Source organism: Miniopterus schreibersii, assembly GCF_964146895.1.
Source record: "Miniopterus schreibersii genome assembly, chromosome: 3".
NCBI classification, from domain to species: Eukaryota; Metazoa; Chordata; class Mammalia; order Chiroptera; family Miniopteridae; genus Miniopterus; species Miniopterus schreibersii.
In genome coordinates, this window is record NC_138103.1 from 43,617,589 (window position 1) to 43,633,679 (window position 16,091).

The 16,091-nt window shown below is 38.3% G+C and overlaps 1 protein-coding gene across 2 annotated transcripts in view; it reads right to left on the minus strand.

Annotated features, from left to right (window-relative positions):
- CAMK4 (calcium/calmodulin dependent protein kinase IV) overlaps positions 1–16,091 on the minus strand; it is a 137,263-nt gene that overhangs the window by 57,917 nt on the left and 63,255 nt on the right. For both annotated transcript variants that reach the window (XM_081131141.1, XM_081131140.1), the window contains 2 exons: positions 14,520–14,598; positions 91–153 (listed from right to left, as the gene is read on the minus strand). In XM_081131141.1, the coding sequence (XP_080987267.1) occupies positions 91–153; positions 14,520–14,598 (142 nt within the window). The remainder of the gene's footprint in view (positions 1–90; positions 154–14,519; positions 14,599–16,091) is intronic.

The following is a 16,091-nucleotide window of genomic DNA, read 5'->3' on the forward strand; positions in this document are numbered from 1 at the left end:
CCATTCTATAACTTTAGAGGTTATTTGAAACAAAAATCCCATTCTATAACTTTAGAGGTTATTTGAAATAATAGTTTAAAAACCACTTACAATGTTCGGATGTGAGAGGCGAAGTAGAACTCCTATCTCAGTTCTCACAATTTTTTTGTCCACCTAAAAGGCAAAATGAAGAGAGAAACTGAGACTCCCACTTTAAAAATGTCTTATAGCAGAGAATCAGAAACAGCAATAACCACCTGGGTGAATCAGGTAATTGGTGAATGAACAGGAAAAAAAGGAGAGGGGCTCTAATAGCAAATTTCTATTAAGACTTGAGCCGCTTGGCTATCTTAGATGTGGCCTAGATCTTGACTCTGGAACTTCAAATCAAATACTCTTGGGAAGTGGGGGTGACCTTTATAAGTAGAGGCTACTGCTCTACTTCTATGATTCAGCCAAGTACAGCAGTATTTCCACTAAAATGCTCAGCCTCATCTCATTTTCTTTGCAGGCTTTGAGACTATAAGTGTTTTGTCTCTCTATCCTTCCTCTAGGCTCATTTACAGTCTTCAAAATGACCAGAGATCATTACGCAAAGTATAGAACTGTGCTCCTCAAATCCTTTGTGGGAAAAGGCAACATATAAATTATTAATGGTAAGTAAATAGACAAATGTCTTTAAATTTTCACGAGCATTTCCTTCTGCAGAGCTTCTGCTTAATTTAGCATCCTGTTTTCTGGCATATCAACAAGTACATGTTGTCATGAACATATCTGTTGAAAAGACTTGACAACTGGAGCTTTGTTAAAGTCAAGAATGATAGTTTTAGCCTACAAGGATTTGAAAGTAAAAAACTTTCAACATGAAAAAACTTGTTATAACATGCAAAAATCAAAAGTGGGACACATAAAAAAGATCAAGGTTTTCCTACCTGAGGATAGTCTCTCTAATAACTATAGAATTTTAGCCAAATCTGATTATTCCCTTTATCTGCTTGATCTAACAGAAACCGGGGCATCTCATGACTAGCTTATGTTTTTCATTGTCTTCTCAAATAGTGACTTGTTTTTACCTCAATGGACAACATACCACAGGGCCTGAAGGGAAGTATCCTCCTCTTCATTGCTAGGTCCAAACTATTTCTCCTCCCTTGTCCCTCAAAAATCCCAGCTGCTTTGAAATGTCTGCCATCAGCCAAGACAACCTGCAACTTCTCCTTGTAGTCATCTTCCCATCTCCTTATCACTTATCCTATACTAAAGATTTTAACATATTTTAGGGACTTTATCTCAGTCATTGAGCTTATCATTTTAACAACTTCAACTTTCATGTGGACGACCCATTCAACATATCCTTGTCTATCAGTAACAATCTCTTCTTCCACTCCTCTTAGCCACCCATTCCCATGGTCACATCCTAGGCTTTATCATTATCACCAACTGAACCACTTCAAAAACATTGATTTCTAACTCCACACTCTCTGCTTTCTACCTCCTATACTTTTAGCTCTTAGCTTAGATTTCATGGCCCATTAGTATAAGCAATGATCTGCATCCCCCCAACTCCTTTGCTCTTACCTTTCTCTGTTCTACTTGCCAAGAAAAAACCCTAATGTGGTTAACTCCAATCTTCTCTTACTCCATATCTGTGCCTGAACTAAAGTGGTTGGAAGAAAACACACAATCATATTGATTGGTCCCACTTTTAACTGATGACCACAGTCTCAAGAGGCCTACAGCTCCCTCGCTCTGCAGCAGAACATTTTAACTTTCTCCCTCACGCCTCCAATACTAACTCCTTCTTTCACTCTCCTTTCACAATCTTGCTTCTAATTCAATGAGAAGGTATAAACAACCCAAAAAGAACACAGTCTTCTCACCACCCAACCTACCAATCTATATGCAATTTGTATCCAATGAACTTCATCGATTAATTCCACAAATATTTTTGTGCATCTTCTATATAAAGATGCTATTCTGGGCATGAGGATACAACAGTCCACAAAGTAGATAAACTTCCTAAGAAATTTGTGTTCCAAGAAACTTATGTTCTAGTGAAGACAGAAAATAACAAATAAATAAAGGTCCAGAGTTGATAAGTACTAAAGAAGAGAAAAAAAAACAAGGTAAGGGCCGGCGGCCGTGGCTCAGCGGTTGTCGACCCTTCCCAGGAAACCCCCCCAGCCGCCTCTGCATTCTTGCTCTGCTTCCTCCCCTTGTCCGGCAGTCAAGCTGGCGTCATCCAAGCACTCCTCCAAACAGCTCTTACAGAAGAAATTCGTGGCCTCCATGGAAGAGCCGCTTGGAGCCAAACTACTAGCTACTTTTCTGATAGAACCTTATCCGGTCGGTAGCATTTGACCTGCTATTTGATCACTCCCTTCTTAAAATAAAGTGGACTGTTCCATGTCATCATTCTGGTCCGATGATTCTGCTACTTAAAAGGCTGCATTGGCTCTGTGACACTTCCTAACTGGTCCCCCTGCTTTGATGCTTACCCTTTATAATCAGTCTGTCTGCACACAGCAGCCAGAGTGGTGTCTTTACACTGTAAATCTGATCCTGCCACTCTCCAACTTCAGTGCCATTGTTGTCACCCCACTGGGCTTAGAATAAACACCCCTTTAGATCCGACAGGCTGTTCAATGCCCGGACCAGACTCCGCGGCCTTTGCACTTGCTGCCTTCATTCCCACTGGACCTCGCGTCATTCAGAGAGTAACTTCGAGGCCTTCCCTGGTCATTCCAGCAAAAGCAGGCTACACACATATACACAGACAAACACCATAAATCATTTAGAAACATCTATTATCATTTAATTACTAGCTCATCCCTTGATTCTTCCACCAGAACGTAAATTCTGTGACAGCAAGGGTTTTGCCCATTTTCTACACAGCAGTACCTCCAGCATTATTTACTGACACCTGGGATACAGTAATTTGTTGAATGAATGAATGAATGAATGAATGAGGACTGAAGCTAGTGTTTGTATACCAAAGGTTGGTAGTTCAAAGAAAAAAAAATCCCTGGTTTAACAGTTTTGGTTAGATGAGATTAGAATTGTTTACACAGTTTTCCTCCTGCCATTCAAGGCTATATGACATTTTTTGTCATGTTATCTATACCAGCGGAATGGAGAATGCCTGCCTCACAGGCAGAGCTAACTACCCAGATCTTTTAGTGCCTGCACAGGTTATAGCTTGTGATTTCCAAACTGTGAATCACAAAGAGTTACTGAACCATTTATTTAATATTGCATTTCCCCAAGATGAATTAAGAATGTTCCAAGAAATGTCATTAATAAAAGCTCCACTGCAGCAGGTACTGGTTGCATGTCCTCTCCTCTCCTCTCCACATCACAGGCTACAGAGCTTTCACAGAGGCCAAACAGGAGTCCTGCTCCTCACCTTCAAAGAGCACACCTTGCCTCTAACTTGTATGATCCATGTTTTATGGATCAAACACAACCACAGAAGAAATTAAATGAGAATGAAATGATGAACATTAAAAAATGATAACAGCGAGAATTGGAGTGCACTATGAATTCCCAGAGAAGGAGCTGTGAGACCCTTAGCAATCAGAGGACTCTAGGGATGCAACTGGAAATCCATTGCTTTGTCTCTGTGCCCACCAGGGGACAGTTAAAGAGAAAAGCCATGCTGAGCCCCTACTCCCATATTCCCCAATGAGGTGACCTCGACACCAATGTGGCTGGATTCTTGCAAAAAAGAAATTGATATCCTGTGATAAAAAAATGAATATAATGTAAGCCTCCTAAATTATCTTGTCAGGCCCATGTTTCCACGGCTGGAAGAAAATAAGCACTTTTATAAAATATACTTTGGAGAAAAAATAAATACTTTTATAGAAATATCATGGCCACATTTTTTAAAAATGTGAGATTAAAAAAAATAAGAGTGTGGAACAGATCCACCATTATAACACAACTATCATTAGTATTTTGGTTTATTTCCTCTCAGCTTTTTAAATTGTGCATGTTTCTTTACATATTTCAAATATAATTTTTTCTTACAATGTTCACTAAAGATACCCTAAAATTTTAAGGATACCTAATGTTCATAAGCAGAATGTAAAACAGCTTCCTAGTGGCCTTGTGTCATCAACCGCTATCCTATGGTTAGACACTCAAGATTTTTACAATTTGTTACTGATATAAATTATTCTGTAATAAACACCCTTGATTGTACATTATTTTTAAAAATGCAATTTGAATCCTGGTTCTTTCATTTAGAGTCCTTTACCAACTCACTTACCTTTAATGAGAATTATTTCAATTTCTTCATGCATAAAATGGGCATGATAATTGCTACCTCGCAGTATTATTGTTGTTAGGATTAAATCAGAATATATGTGAAATCTCCTGATCCATGGTAGATGTTCAGTAATGTTAGTTCATTTTCTGAAATAATTTGTAAAAGTAAAGTAAACTTTCCTGGTCTTCTATTTGCAATTTTCTAAGCCTTCCCAAAAAACCTACTGCAATTGAAACAAACTACTAAATGTAGAACTACTGGGATTCATGAGAGCATTCCAGCCTTAGTAAAAAATAATGTCTAATAAACATAAAACATTATTTTATTTCTCTTTTTCCTAAAAGTGGAAGACAACGTCATCAAAATTTTAAACTCTATCTAATATAATCTTTTTGCTTGGTGGTATTCAAAGAGAGAAATGATGCCTGTTGGCATTTGAATTGAAACACCTTCCTCCACCTTTTTTGAAGACTGGGATAAGAGCTGTGCTACTTTGGTTAAACTTCAGGGAGGTTATAAGACCGTTTCTTATGCTTATTAATTACTCTTGACCACCTAGGTCACACCTGAGTTATTAAAGACCTGGGCATCAGCCATGTCCTGCAGACAATCAGGTTCTGATAGAAATACGGCAAACGGCATCACTTCTTTCTAGTGCCCTTAGTAATTTTTACATGGTCAACATAGTACTTTTCAAAATGCTTTTTAAATTACCAAGAAGGCATGAAAACAAGAACATTGACTTTTAATTTTGTATTTCTTTACACTGGAAAGCAGTTACTCAGCTGCACAATTCCCAAACTGTCTGAAGTGAGGGACAGAACAATGCATGCTTTTAGAGGCCCTGAGATACCCTTTTGAACTAAGTGATTATCTATTAGCTATAAAACTGAGCAATTAGATATTCAAGAAGCTCATGATTTTGTAATTTGTAGATCAACAAATACAAAAAATACTCTGGGAAACATTAGCATCTTAAGCTTCATCAATTACAGCTTGGGTTGAATCTCTTACTGAGGGCACCTTTGAATAGGGGAAAACCTGGACACTCTTAGAAGCTTTAGTTCCTTGCCTGATTTTTTCTAAGATAATTAAGACCTTCAAATACCCTGGTTAATATTGCTCAACTCCCTCAAAAACCCCCCAAAACATGCTTTTAAATGACTTCAAAAGTAATATAATCATTCTGTGGGGCTGGAATTGAAAAGAAAGAGATCTCAATGATTTAAGGTTTGAAAGAAAATTCCATTATCAATTTTGCTCCACGGCAATAATTCCTCGATGTGGAAGCATGGATTTGACTCCCTTGTGGAGGAAGCGTGTTAACATGAGTGAACCCAGAGCTTCACTTTTCTGAAGATGCCAGATCCTTCCAAAATCAGAAACTAAAATTTCAGCTCAATCCTTCTCAACATCTTTCTTTTTATTTTCTTTTTTAAAGATAGGCCATCTTTGAGTTTTTAAAATTTTAAAATGTCTTTTTTATTGTTCAAAATGTTACATATGCCCCCCTTTTTCTCCATTGCCCCCTTCCACCCCACACCCACTCCCCGCCCCAGGCCTTCACCACACTATTGTCTGTGTCCACGGGTTATGCCTATATGCATGTAAATTCTTTGGTTAATCTCTCTCCACCCACCCCCACCTGGCAACATCTCTTTCTTTATGAGAATGTGCACATCCTCAACGCACTCCCACCAGCATGGCCTTAAACCTCTTCTGAGTGAAAGCACTCAGAGTTTAAAAGCTCCACGTTGCGTAATTGGGGAGCTATGCACACATTCCATGCTAATGTCTTAGCATTGCTCCCTCTCCGATACTTCCCAAGGCTGTTTTAAATTCAAAGAGACTCAAGCTGGAAAATATATATATATGTATCTTTGACTAAAAATTTTAAGAAATTTTACTCCCGGATATCCAGTGGTATCTAAGGAGGAATTTTAACTGTCATAGGAAATAGAGAATACTTTTAAACTAGTTTTCTGCTTTGATTTTTCAGTAAAAGAAATCATTCACAGCCTATAGCGCATTTATTATGTATTTCACACCTTGAAGCTCATCACAACACCTACATATGTCCTGATGCCATGATGGGAAAACAGTTCCAGAGTATTCTGATCTCCAAATCTCAAAGAAAAATCCTCCTAGTGACAGCTTGATCTGTCGGGGTGGGGGAGCATTATAGATATAACCATTCCTTTGATATATTTTTCAGGCCTCTCTGATAGAGATAAATATGAGCAGCTTGAACTGAATTTATCCTGTGACACTGACACTTGCAGCAGAAAGGACACTGGAACTCGATATACACAACTGCACCTGGGCCATCACTACGCTGTATCTACCACTGAGACAAAGAGCGGCAAGAGCCGCAGCAAGCGAGGCATGGACTTTGTATTTTATACACCGCCAGTCATGTTTCTTTCATTTGTTAGTGGCTGTGTATGCTGAGACTCCTTAAACTAACAGCTCTGGTAAAGAAATATGTTGCTTGTATTCTCTGCACATAGGGAATATTATGTATCCTTGTTTCCCAGTGTGGCTTGGAACTGCACTCGGCTGCTCTGTGTCTGCGTGTCAGTGAGGGCTTTTTCATCTTGTATGTGCTTAGCAACACGCAACATCTAGTGCCCATCCTAAATATGGGCCATGAACACTCCTGACTTCTCATGTGTCTTTTTCTCTTTCAGACCTAGATGGTGTAAGTAGGAAGGGCCCAGATTTGGAACTCAAAAGCCCTGGATTCAAATTCTACATGCCACTGTGTACTTTGGACATGTCACTTCTCTAAAACGCCTATAAGCAATGCGCTCCCATGGGGCACTTGAAGTTAACATGAGACGGGGCTACCGCATGGTGCTTAAGGATTGAATACGGGCTCCATTCGCATTATGCTCCTTTACTGTTAAAACTACTGGAGTGGCATATGGTGACTTGAGTGCTTACTTAATAAAAAAAGATAGTCGAAAGCTAATTTAATACTGAAAATTATTTGGATCTCTTCTAATTAATATCCTCTGCACATAGCCTTTAGCTTCCTCTCTTTTAGCAAACAAATGGTTTTGGAGTTTGATGACTTGATTTTTTTTAAGTTTTGTTTCTCTCCTCTCTTCTTCCCACGTTGGATGGATGGGTGCAGCTTTGACAACTATTCAACTTTGTACCATGAAGAAATATAAAAATAAAAATGGATTTAAAATGTTTCCCTGTTAACACTAAGATTACAGCTTTTCTCCCTCTCACTAAGGTATGAGTCCTAAGTTTGCTCTGAAGCTGATAGGCTGTGTTCCTTTGGGTACCAGTCCCCAGCTCCAATCTCCTGACCTTGGGCTCCTCTCAACTTTCCTGCTGCCCAGCACCTCTTCTTTGTTACACGACCTTTCTTATTCAGCATTCTGAGAAATTTCTAGTCTTTTTCTTCTACTAGGGTACAGTGATGTAAGCTCTCCCCCTAAGAGTTCCTCAGTTTGGGGCTAGTTATGCATCTCCTTTTTCTGCTCCACAGACGCCATATAAAGGGTAAAGATCACTTTAGCTCCAATCACCCACTACTTATAAAAGTACTAGAGGGTTAAATGTGATAACTTGAGAGGATGATTTAACTGCAAAGTGTGTTTTGTTTTGAGCAACAGAACACAGGCATATGCCTATATTGCTTATATTCATATTCTCTCTCTCTTTCTCTCTCTCTCTCTCTCTCTCTGTCTGTCTGTCTGTCTCACTGCCCCACTCTTTGCTTCAGCTTGCCTCTGAATTGTAGTGTTTATTTTAAAAATAACAAACATTACAAAATACCTATGAGAGTTTAATATAATGACATGTTGTATAAACAAGCTGAACTAGTTCAGATTCTAGCAGTATTTCTCTCAAAAAAGAAAACAAATCAAACTGCAACAACTAATTCTCTACAAGAATGTTGAGACTTCCAGGTGGCTCTTGGAATGGTGAGGCATACCACTCAGGCCAAGCTTTTAACATTCCACCCGCTACCTTTCTTTTCTGGTGGACATATAATTGTCACAAACTGAATAGAAATATCCCTGTTCCTATTCCAGAGAACCTGGTTTAATAGTCCCTATGAAAATCAATAGGTTCCAACTGGCAGAATGCTTGCAGAAGTTTCGCTTCACTTGATGCGGCTTGTTATCTGCAAAGTACTTTCCTTAATGTGTTCTGAGACCTCAACTGGACCCAAAAAGTCTATTTCAGCCAGTGATTTATTACTCTCCTCTCCATCACTGACCAAAGGTGACCTTGTCTGCACTTCTAGAGCATACCAGTGAGTGGTTAGAAGTGGCCACAGCAGTGTTTAATAGATGCATATCTTTAACCCAAATTGACCCAGCCATCTCTCTTATATACATCATAGCACCTGGAAAATGAATGGTCCATGGCTAGTTTCTTATGTTCTCACAGGTTAGATAGAAAGAAATCAGGTAATCCCTCAATTTACCCAGTGGTATAAATGGTATTATTTCTAGTTTAGAATTGAGGAACCTGAAAATCTCCTCTAATGGAGACATCCTGGGGATTCACCTACCAAGAATTTGGGAGGGGGCCTGTGTATATTCTATAATTTAACCTAGAGCAACCTTTCAAATTGCCTGCATCATAGTTGTATATACTCCAATGCTAACTCATAAGAATATAAAGGCTAATTACTAGAAGTTAAAAACTAACTCATAGGATGACTAGTAAGTCACAGCGTGTGGCTCTTCAACTTACGGAGAAGAAAATGAAAGGCCAAACTAGCACCTGCCAAAAATTTTATAACACTCATGAGCATTTACTAGGTGAATGTTAATTAAATTATTCAAGAAAAATATTTCCAGAAATTTATGGGTAACTTTATATTATGATGACTAAAATATGACAAAATACCTGGAGCAGCTTCTACACTGGGATCCAGTCACACTGCTCCAATGGTAAGAATCGGAACAGAGCCATAGGGTTGAAAGTGTTCCAAATCTAGGAATTACAGGCATCCAGGATTTGTTTAAGTGGGAGGCAATATGATCAGAAATCTTTATTTAGTGCCACATTAAATTTATTGATTCAGCCCGGCCAGGCGTGGCTCAGTGGTTGAGCATCGACCTAGGATCCAGGAGATAGTGGTTCGATTCCCAGTCAGGGCACATGCCAGGGTTGTGGGCTTGATCCCCAGTCAGGGGCACGTAGGAAGCAGCCGATCAATGACGACTCTCTTATCATTGATGTTTCAACTCTCTCTCCCTCTCCTTTCCTATCTCTGAAATCAATAAAGATATATTTTTAAAAAGAATTTATTGATTCAATGGCAAAATATATTTCCATTTTTAGCAGAAATTTTAAAAGCACTCCAAAAACAATGTAGTTAATTTTATTCATACAGAAATACAATATGTCTGGTGCTTAACTGTGCAGTTTTAAATCAAGCTAATGAGAACATTAGAATTGCATAGAATAAACTGGTACTACTACAATATAAAGAATCTGTGTGGACCCATTACAATTAATAATAAGAATAATGTTCACCATTTAATATATCTTTCTCGGTGATAAGATATATTTTACATAAATTATCTCATTTTTATCTTTGCTAGAACACTGTGAGCTAGATGTCCTTAAACCCATTTTACAGAGGAAGAAAGTGAGATTGAGAGATTTACATAATCTGCTGTAAAGTCACACAGGTCGTAAGTGGCAGAAGTGATCCCAAACTCAATGTGTCTGGCTCCAGAGCCCATGATGTCACCCCACAACTGCACAGCCACAGAATCAGAATACCTACACGTTCTGAATTTACACACCGAAAGTGGCTCTCAGACTCAGAAATTCTGAATTTACACACTGAGATTAATTCTCAGATTCAATACTGGGTATTTCGTGAAAGGGTTTCTGCAGTAAACTGAATGCAATCTTTTCCAAGAATTGATCCACATAGTTAGAAATTTCATCTGAATTCCAGAATTCAAGTATTTGTCTCCAAAATCCCAGGGACACTATAAGTAAGTAACTGGTGAGTATAATTTTCTTACATCTCAATCAGTTCTTGAAAATGAGCTTTACTGATAGGACCGAAGTGTGTGATTATTTAAATACACGCAGAGGTATGTACTCCCAAGGAAGGTAAATCGTTTCCTGAAATAGTGACTCCATTATCACCATGTCAGTCTTCAAAGGCTGTGATTCCATTTTACTCAGCAAAATTCGGTCTAGGCTGAAGGTTCCATCTGATTAATCTCTTCAAATTTTGACACCCTCCCCACCTTTTGTGCAGCTTTAAGATCAGCATATTCAAAGTCATGCAACATCAGTTAAAAGGTTACATCTTGTAAATCACTGGCTGTCTCACTAGCTGTGTCTGTCAGAATCCTTTAATGCCACAAAGTCATTAACCTGAGGAAGTAGCTTAATAAATCTTTCTACTCTAATTCAATTTCTTCTAAATATCACATCAAATGGAGATGACAAAACGCTCATGCATAAAGGAAAAAAATAGCCTTCTTTCCTTCGCACTTGATTTTTGTTTTACAAAGCTCATAGTAAAAGTTCCACTATGCCTGCAAGCCAATTAGTTCTTAATGTGCAAAGTAATGAGGTATTTGGGTGTAAATGGTAGTGCCTCTGAGCCTGTAGTCTTTTCAAAATAAGTTACGAAATAGGCCACCTTTTCCCCAGAGGAGAGTATGGATGCCACTCCTAGAGATCTGACTTCTTCAGTACGAGAATCACTGATACGTACGAAGTGGGAAAAATTAATAAATACACAACTAAAACAGCCTTTCAAGTCATTTTTCTCTCTTGTTTATTTTTACTACCCTCAAAGCCTTATCCTCTATTAATGATGCAATGAGACAAATGGATATCGTTTCTGGACACATCTAGGTTTTTTCAGTACAGCAAAAAGTTGATACCACTGTCATTTTCTACTTTCTTGCACTAAAATACATCTATAATAGAGGATCACCAATGCTTATCATAACATTTAGAAACTGCAAGATCTTGAAATGCTTTCTGAATGGCTAAAAGTAATGTCAAGTTATATAGAACAGGATCTCAATGCTGAAGTTATGTCTTTCCCCAAACTTTCGTTTATGAGAATTTTCATATATACTGAAATACTGAAATACCATCATTGACACCAGTATACTGTCCTAAATTCAATAATTGTTGGTTTTTGTCATATTTTCTCTCTCCCTCATATTCATTCTCTCTCTCTTTCTTTTTTGGTTGATATGTTTTTTAATGTATTCTAATTTACTGAAGTATAATTTTTTATATATAAAGTATATGGTATTATATCCATTTATAAAACATATGGTAATAAAAATATCTGTATTATAATTACATATTAATTTTCTACTGGGATATTTTATTAACTAAAATACCGAGTTGTCTGAACATGAAAATTCATATTCATTATCAGTATTAATTCTGTCCTGTACCTGACCAACAATGGGATATGGATTTCTCCATAAGAGCTGGTGCTTTAGTCTGTCTTCCTAGGGATAAATTAGAGTATTTGTCTATCACCCAGACATATGCCCAATGGATTCTCAATGATAACCAGGGTATTTTATGGGGGAATAAGTCTCTTGTTACCAATGTAAACTGAATTCTTTCTAAAACATTAAGCTATGAGAAAGGTATTTAATACTACCACAAAATAAAATTTGGGTAAACTGTCTTGAAAAAGTATTTAAATAAATCCTGGGAAGAGGATTACTGTTATCAAGTAATTAACTGTGAAAGAGATAGGAAACCTTTATTGGGCTTCTTATCAATAGTATCATGGGAAGAATTGTGTCCCCCAAAAAGATTTGTTGAAGTCCTAACCCCCCAGTATTTAACAATGTGACCTTATTTTGAAATTGGGTTCTTGTAGATATAGTTAATTTAAGATGAGGTAGTACTGGAGTAGGGTGGGCCCTTAATCCAATAGGACTGGTGTCCTTATAAAGAAGCAGGAAATTTGGATAGAGACATGCACGGAGGAAAGCTGATGTGCAGACATGTAGGGAGGAGACGACCATATGACAAGGGAGGCAGCGAGGAGAGTGATGCCTCTACAAAAAGGAACACCAAGCAAGAGCTAGCTGGCTGTCACCAGGAGCAATGAGAGAGGCATGGGACAGATTCCTCAGAGCCCTTAGACGAAATCAATCATGCCGACACCTTGATTTCAGACTTCTAGCCTTCACTACTGTAAGAGAATAAATTTATGTTGTTTTAAGTCTGTTTATGGTAGTTTATTATGGCAGCCCTAGGAAACTCTCACAGGTAGGTAATAGGTAGATAGATTGATAGAAAATCTTTCAGATTTCTTAGGTTTAGGTCTAGTTATAAAATGAGGACCTGATGAACTACCCAGTGAAATAGTATAGTGGTCCCAAAGTTGTAAAATTGAACAATATGTATCTATTATATTGAGACACATAAAATTGCCATTTTTGTAGAAAAAAATGACTTAATAGAGGTAATTTTACGTGGCTCAGTATAATAGATTACATAAACGATTCAAGTTTTCTGAAACTCCCTTTTCTCCTCAAGAGCAGATCCTTGGCTGAATTTGCTAGGAAAATACTTTGTTTTCCCTGCATCACTTTCCCTCTCTAAATAGATTCTTGGGCTTCCTTCACTTCACTTAGATAAGGAAGTTTGGGTCTTCATGACCTATGAGGAATTAAACACTGGGGGCAATTGCCTTTTGAAGTTGTGCCTGCTATTTCTCTCATCTCTATGCATGGCTTATTCTAGGAGACAATGCTGGGGCTTCTATCTAATTCGTGTTCAAAGCTGAGGTTTCTCCAGGGGATTTTCTCTCGTTCCATTTGGCACAGCAGTGACTGTTTGACAGCATCTGCCTTACAGCCCCGCTCTGCAGCTCCCCCGACTCCTGGTTCCCATCCACGTTCTCTCCCTGCCTGTCTTCTGAGGAAGATGTTTTCACAACAGAGGTGGAGAAGAGAGTACAGTGAGGGCAAACAAGCGCTCTGCTTTCCAACGAGAACGAATTCTGAAGCCACCAAGTGTCTTCACCCATCTCTTACTCCAATTCATGCAAAGACACTCACTAAGACAGCTCTTTGTCCTTTGGGACTCTGAGCACTCACAAGTCATTTCTGAATGTTTATTTTCTATACTTTCCTGTGTCTAGTCCCTTTTACAGTTTCCTCAAATATGAAAAGAGAAATAACCATTCACAAATTTTACTGACAATTTTTTTAACCAGAAGATTCCTCCGCATTCTTAACTTAAGTCATTGCAAATCCAGAATATGGAGTTGATTAGCAGCAATTGCCATTAAATTACTCGCTTCAATTAAACTGTCACTGTTAGTTTGCTATGGCTTTAAATTCTAAGAGATTGTTTCCCACTGTCATTCTACTTCTACTTGACCAAAAACCCTGTCATTATATGAGATTCTAAAGTTTCCCTGCGCCAGACAATGCATAAACGGCTGGTGATGTTAAGCTGCCTTTAGGAAAAAAAAGTCCACTGGCCTAACGCAGGTATTATCTGACTTCAAAATTTATGATACTTCTCAACAGACTTTATGACGGGGTTTCCAGAAGTATATATATTTCACGTATTTGTTCACATAAAGTTTGAGAAAGGAAGAATGTACTATAAAAGAAAATGTTGTCTTTTTGTGGTTTTATAAGGAGAAACCATCTAAGAACAGAAAATGCACACAGGAAAAGACAAATACCCTCTGGGGCACAGGAAATATTACATCCTGCTGGCATCTGTGTTTTGAACTCTCACCTGCTGCATTTCACACTCATTGGAGATGAGACAAAGTAATGTTTGCCTCCTTGGCTCTCCTACAAGTATAGAGCAAAAAGAAACCCCCAAACAAAATTTTTCCTTATTGTTCAAATACAAACTCCTTAGATGATCCAGTCCAGTCCCAGAGACATCAGCATTTGTCCAGTTGTACTTTACTGAAGCAAACTCAACATTTGAAAACCTAGGCATATATGTATACCTAAAATCATGGCTGATACACAGAGCAAGGTTCACCTGCCAGCTCTAAATTTTTTCCTTTCCACACTTCTCCTCCCCCCAGACACATCCAATCTGAGATCCAGTTGCTCTCAGAGTATCGCAGTTTCCATCAGACAACCAACAACCCATTTGGTTGCACTTTCATAATCAAGATTTAAATGAGTTAACTGCACATAGCGGCTCTCCGGCCCCTTGATCCTTAGAATCAGGGCTTCTGGCTTCTCCAATAACAGATCCCTTAGAGATGCTATTATATATAATGAAATAAACTTACTGTTTTCTTTAACACTTTGAGAGCATAAGGCTTCTGAGTCCCCTTCTGTTTGCATCTGTACACAACGGATGTAGCACCCCTTGAGGGGGAAAAAGACAAAAAGAAAATGTTACGCTCTGGACATGCAATAAAGGGGAAACCTTGAAAATAAGTACCTCTTGCAGTTACCCTCATAACCGACTAGTGTTTATAAGGCCCCACTGTTGAAAGTGTTTTTTCTCTTGCAACTGAGAATAGTTTGCTTGGAAAAATTCCAGGTTTTCCAGTCTGCTCTTTTCCTTTGCCTCATCCCTATACAAGTAACAACATACCTATGGCTGTTGCAGTCAGTGGCTCTGGAATAAGCCAGGCCCTCAGGTGAGCACAGCTTGTAAGCACATCCACCCAACTTCAGAATCCCCAACTTTCCTCAAAGTATGTGTCTGGAGTAAAGTAAGGCATGATGCTTTCAGTGAGATGGTTTAGTTTAGCACTTGTCTGTAAGGATCAGGTCAGTCTCCACTACTCAGAAAGCAAGCTGGGGACCCTTGAGAATTTACACCATTTGGTGCCCTGGCATTTTCCCAGAGCCAATGTTAGCCCTGGAGAGACTCTGGCTCCTTCCTCTTGGTGAATACTGCTTATTTCACATGCCCTAACAAAAAGAACTGTGTGAAATGTTTAGAAGAAAATACTATAAATATGGTTGAAGATATACAGGGAAAAAGTAGATCTATCTCTCTACAAAAAGCTTGAAAAAGTACAGAATATTTTTTTACCTGTAAAGGAAAATGGTAAAAAGGGGCTCTACCTAACTTCATGTATGTGCAAGGTTACTAAAAGGAAAATATTAAAAAGCAGAACAGTGTGTCCTGACCGGTGTGGCTCAGTTGGCTGGGCATCATCCTGTGCACCGAAGTGTTGCCGGTTCAATTCCCCAGTCAGGACACATGCCCAGGTTGTGGGCTCGATCCCTAGATGGGGGTGTGCAAGAGGCAGCCAACTGATGCTTCTCTCTCCCTCTCTCTTCTTATCTCTCTAAAAATCAATTAAAAAAATTTTTTTAAAGCAGGACAGTGTTTTCCTGATGTGTTCTCTCCACACATGAGAGCAACACAAGACAGATAAAAAGAGATCCACGGACCAAGAAGGCTTAAGTCCCAACTTCAAAAGGACACTTCAGACAAATCTTAAAATAAGATGAGTTGAAGTAAATCTGTCAGACTTTGAAGATGAAGCCAAAAGACCTCTTATGATCTATTCAGTCCTATGGTTTTGAAATATTAAGCACAAAACAATTTAAACAAGTGAAACATATTCCCGGATGCCTACGTACAACACATTTTAAACAGAGCCAGGAGGACTCAGGAACTGGTGTTGTACATGTTAATAGGTTTTACAAATTTCAACACACTTTTAAAAACTTTGGAAGGATATAACATATACATAAAGAAATAAAGTATTGTAGAAATGGAATAAATGAAGGTAAATATATAATTCATCTTTCCTTATTTTTTTAATTGCTCTAAAAGACAACTATCTAAAGCCAAAATATTAACAATGCATTGTTTATAGCATATATAATAGTAATAT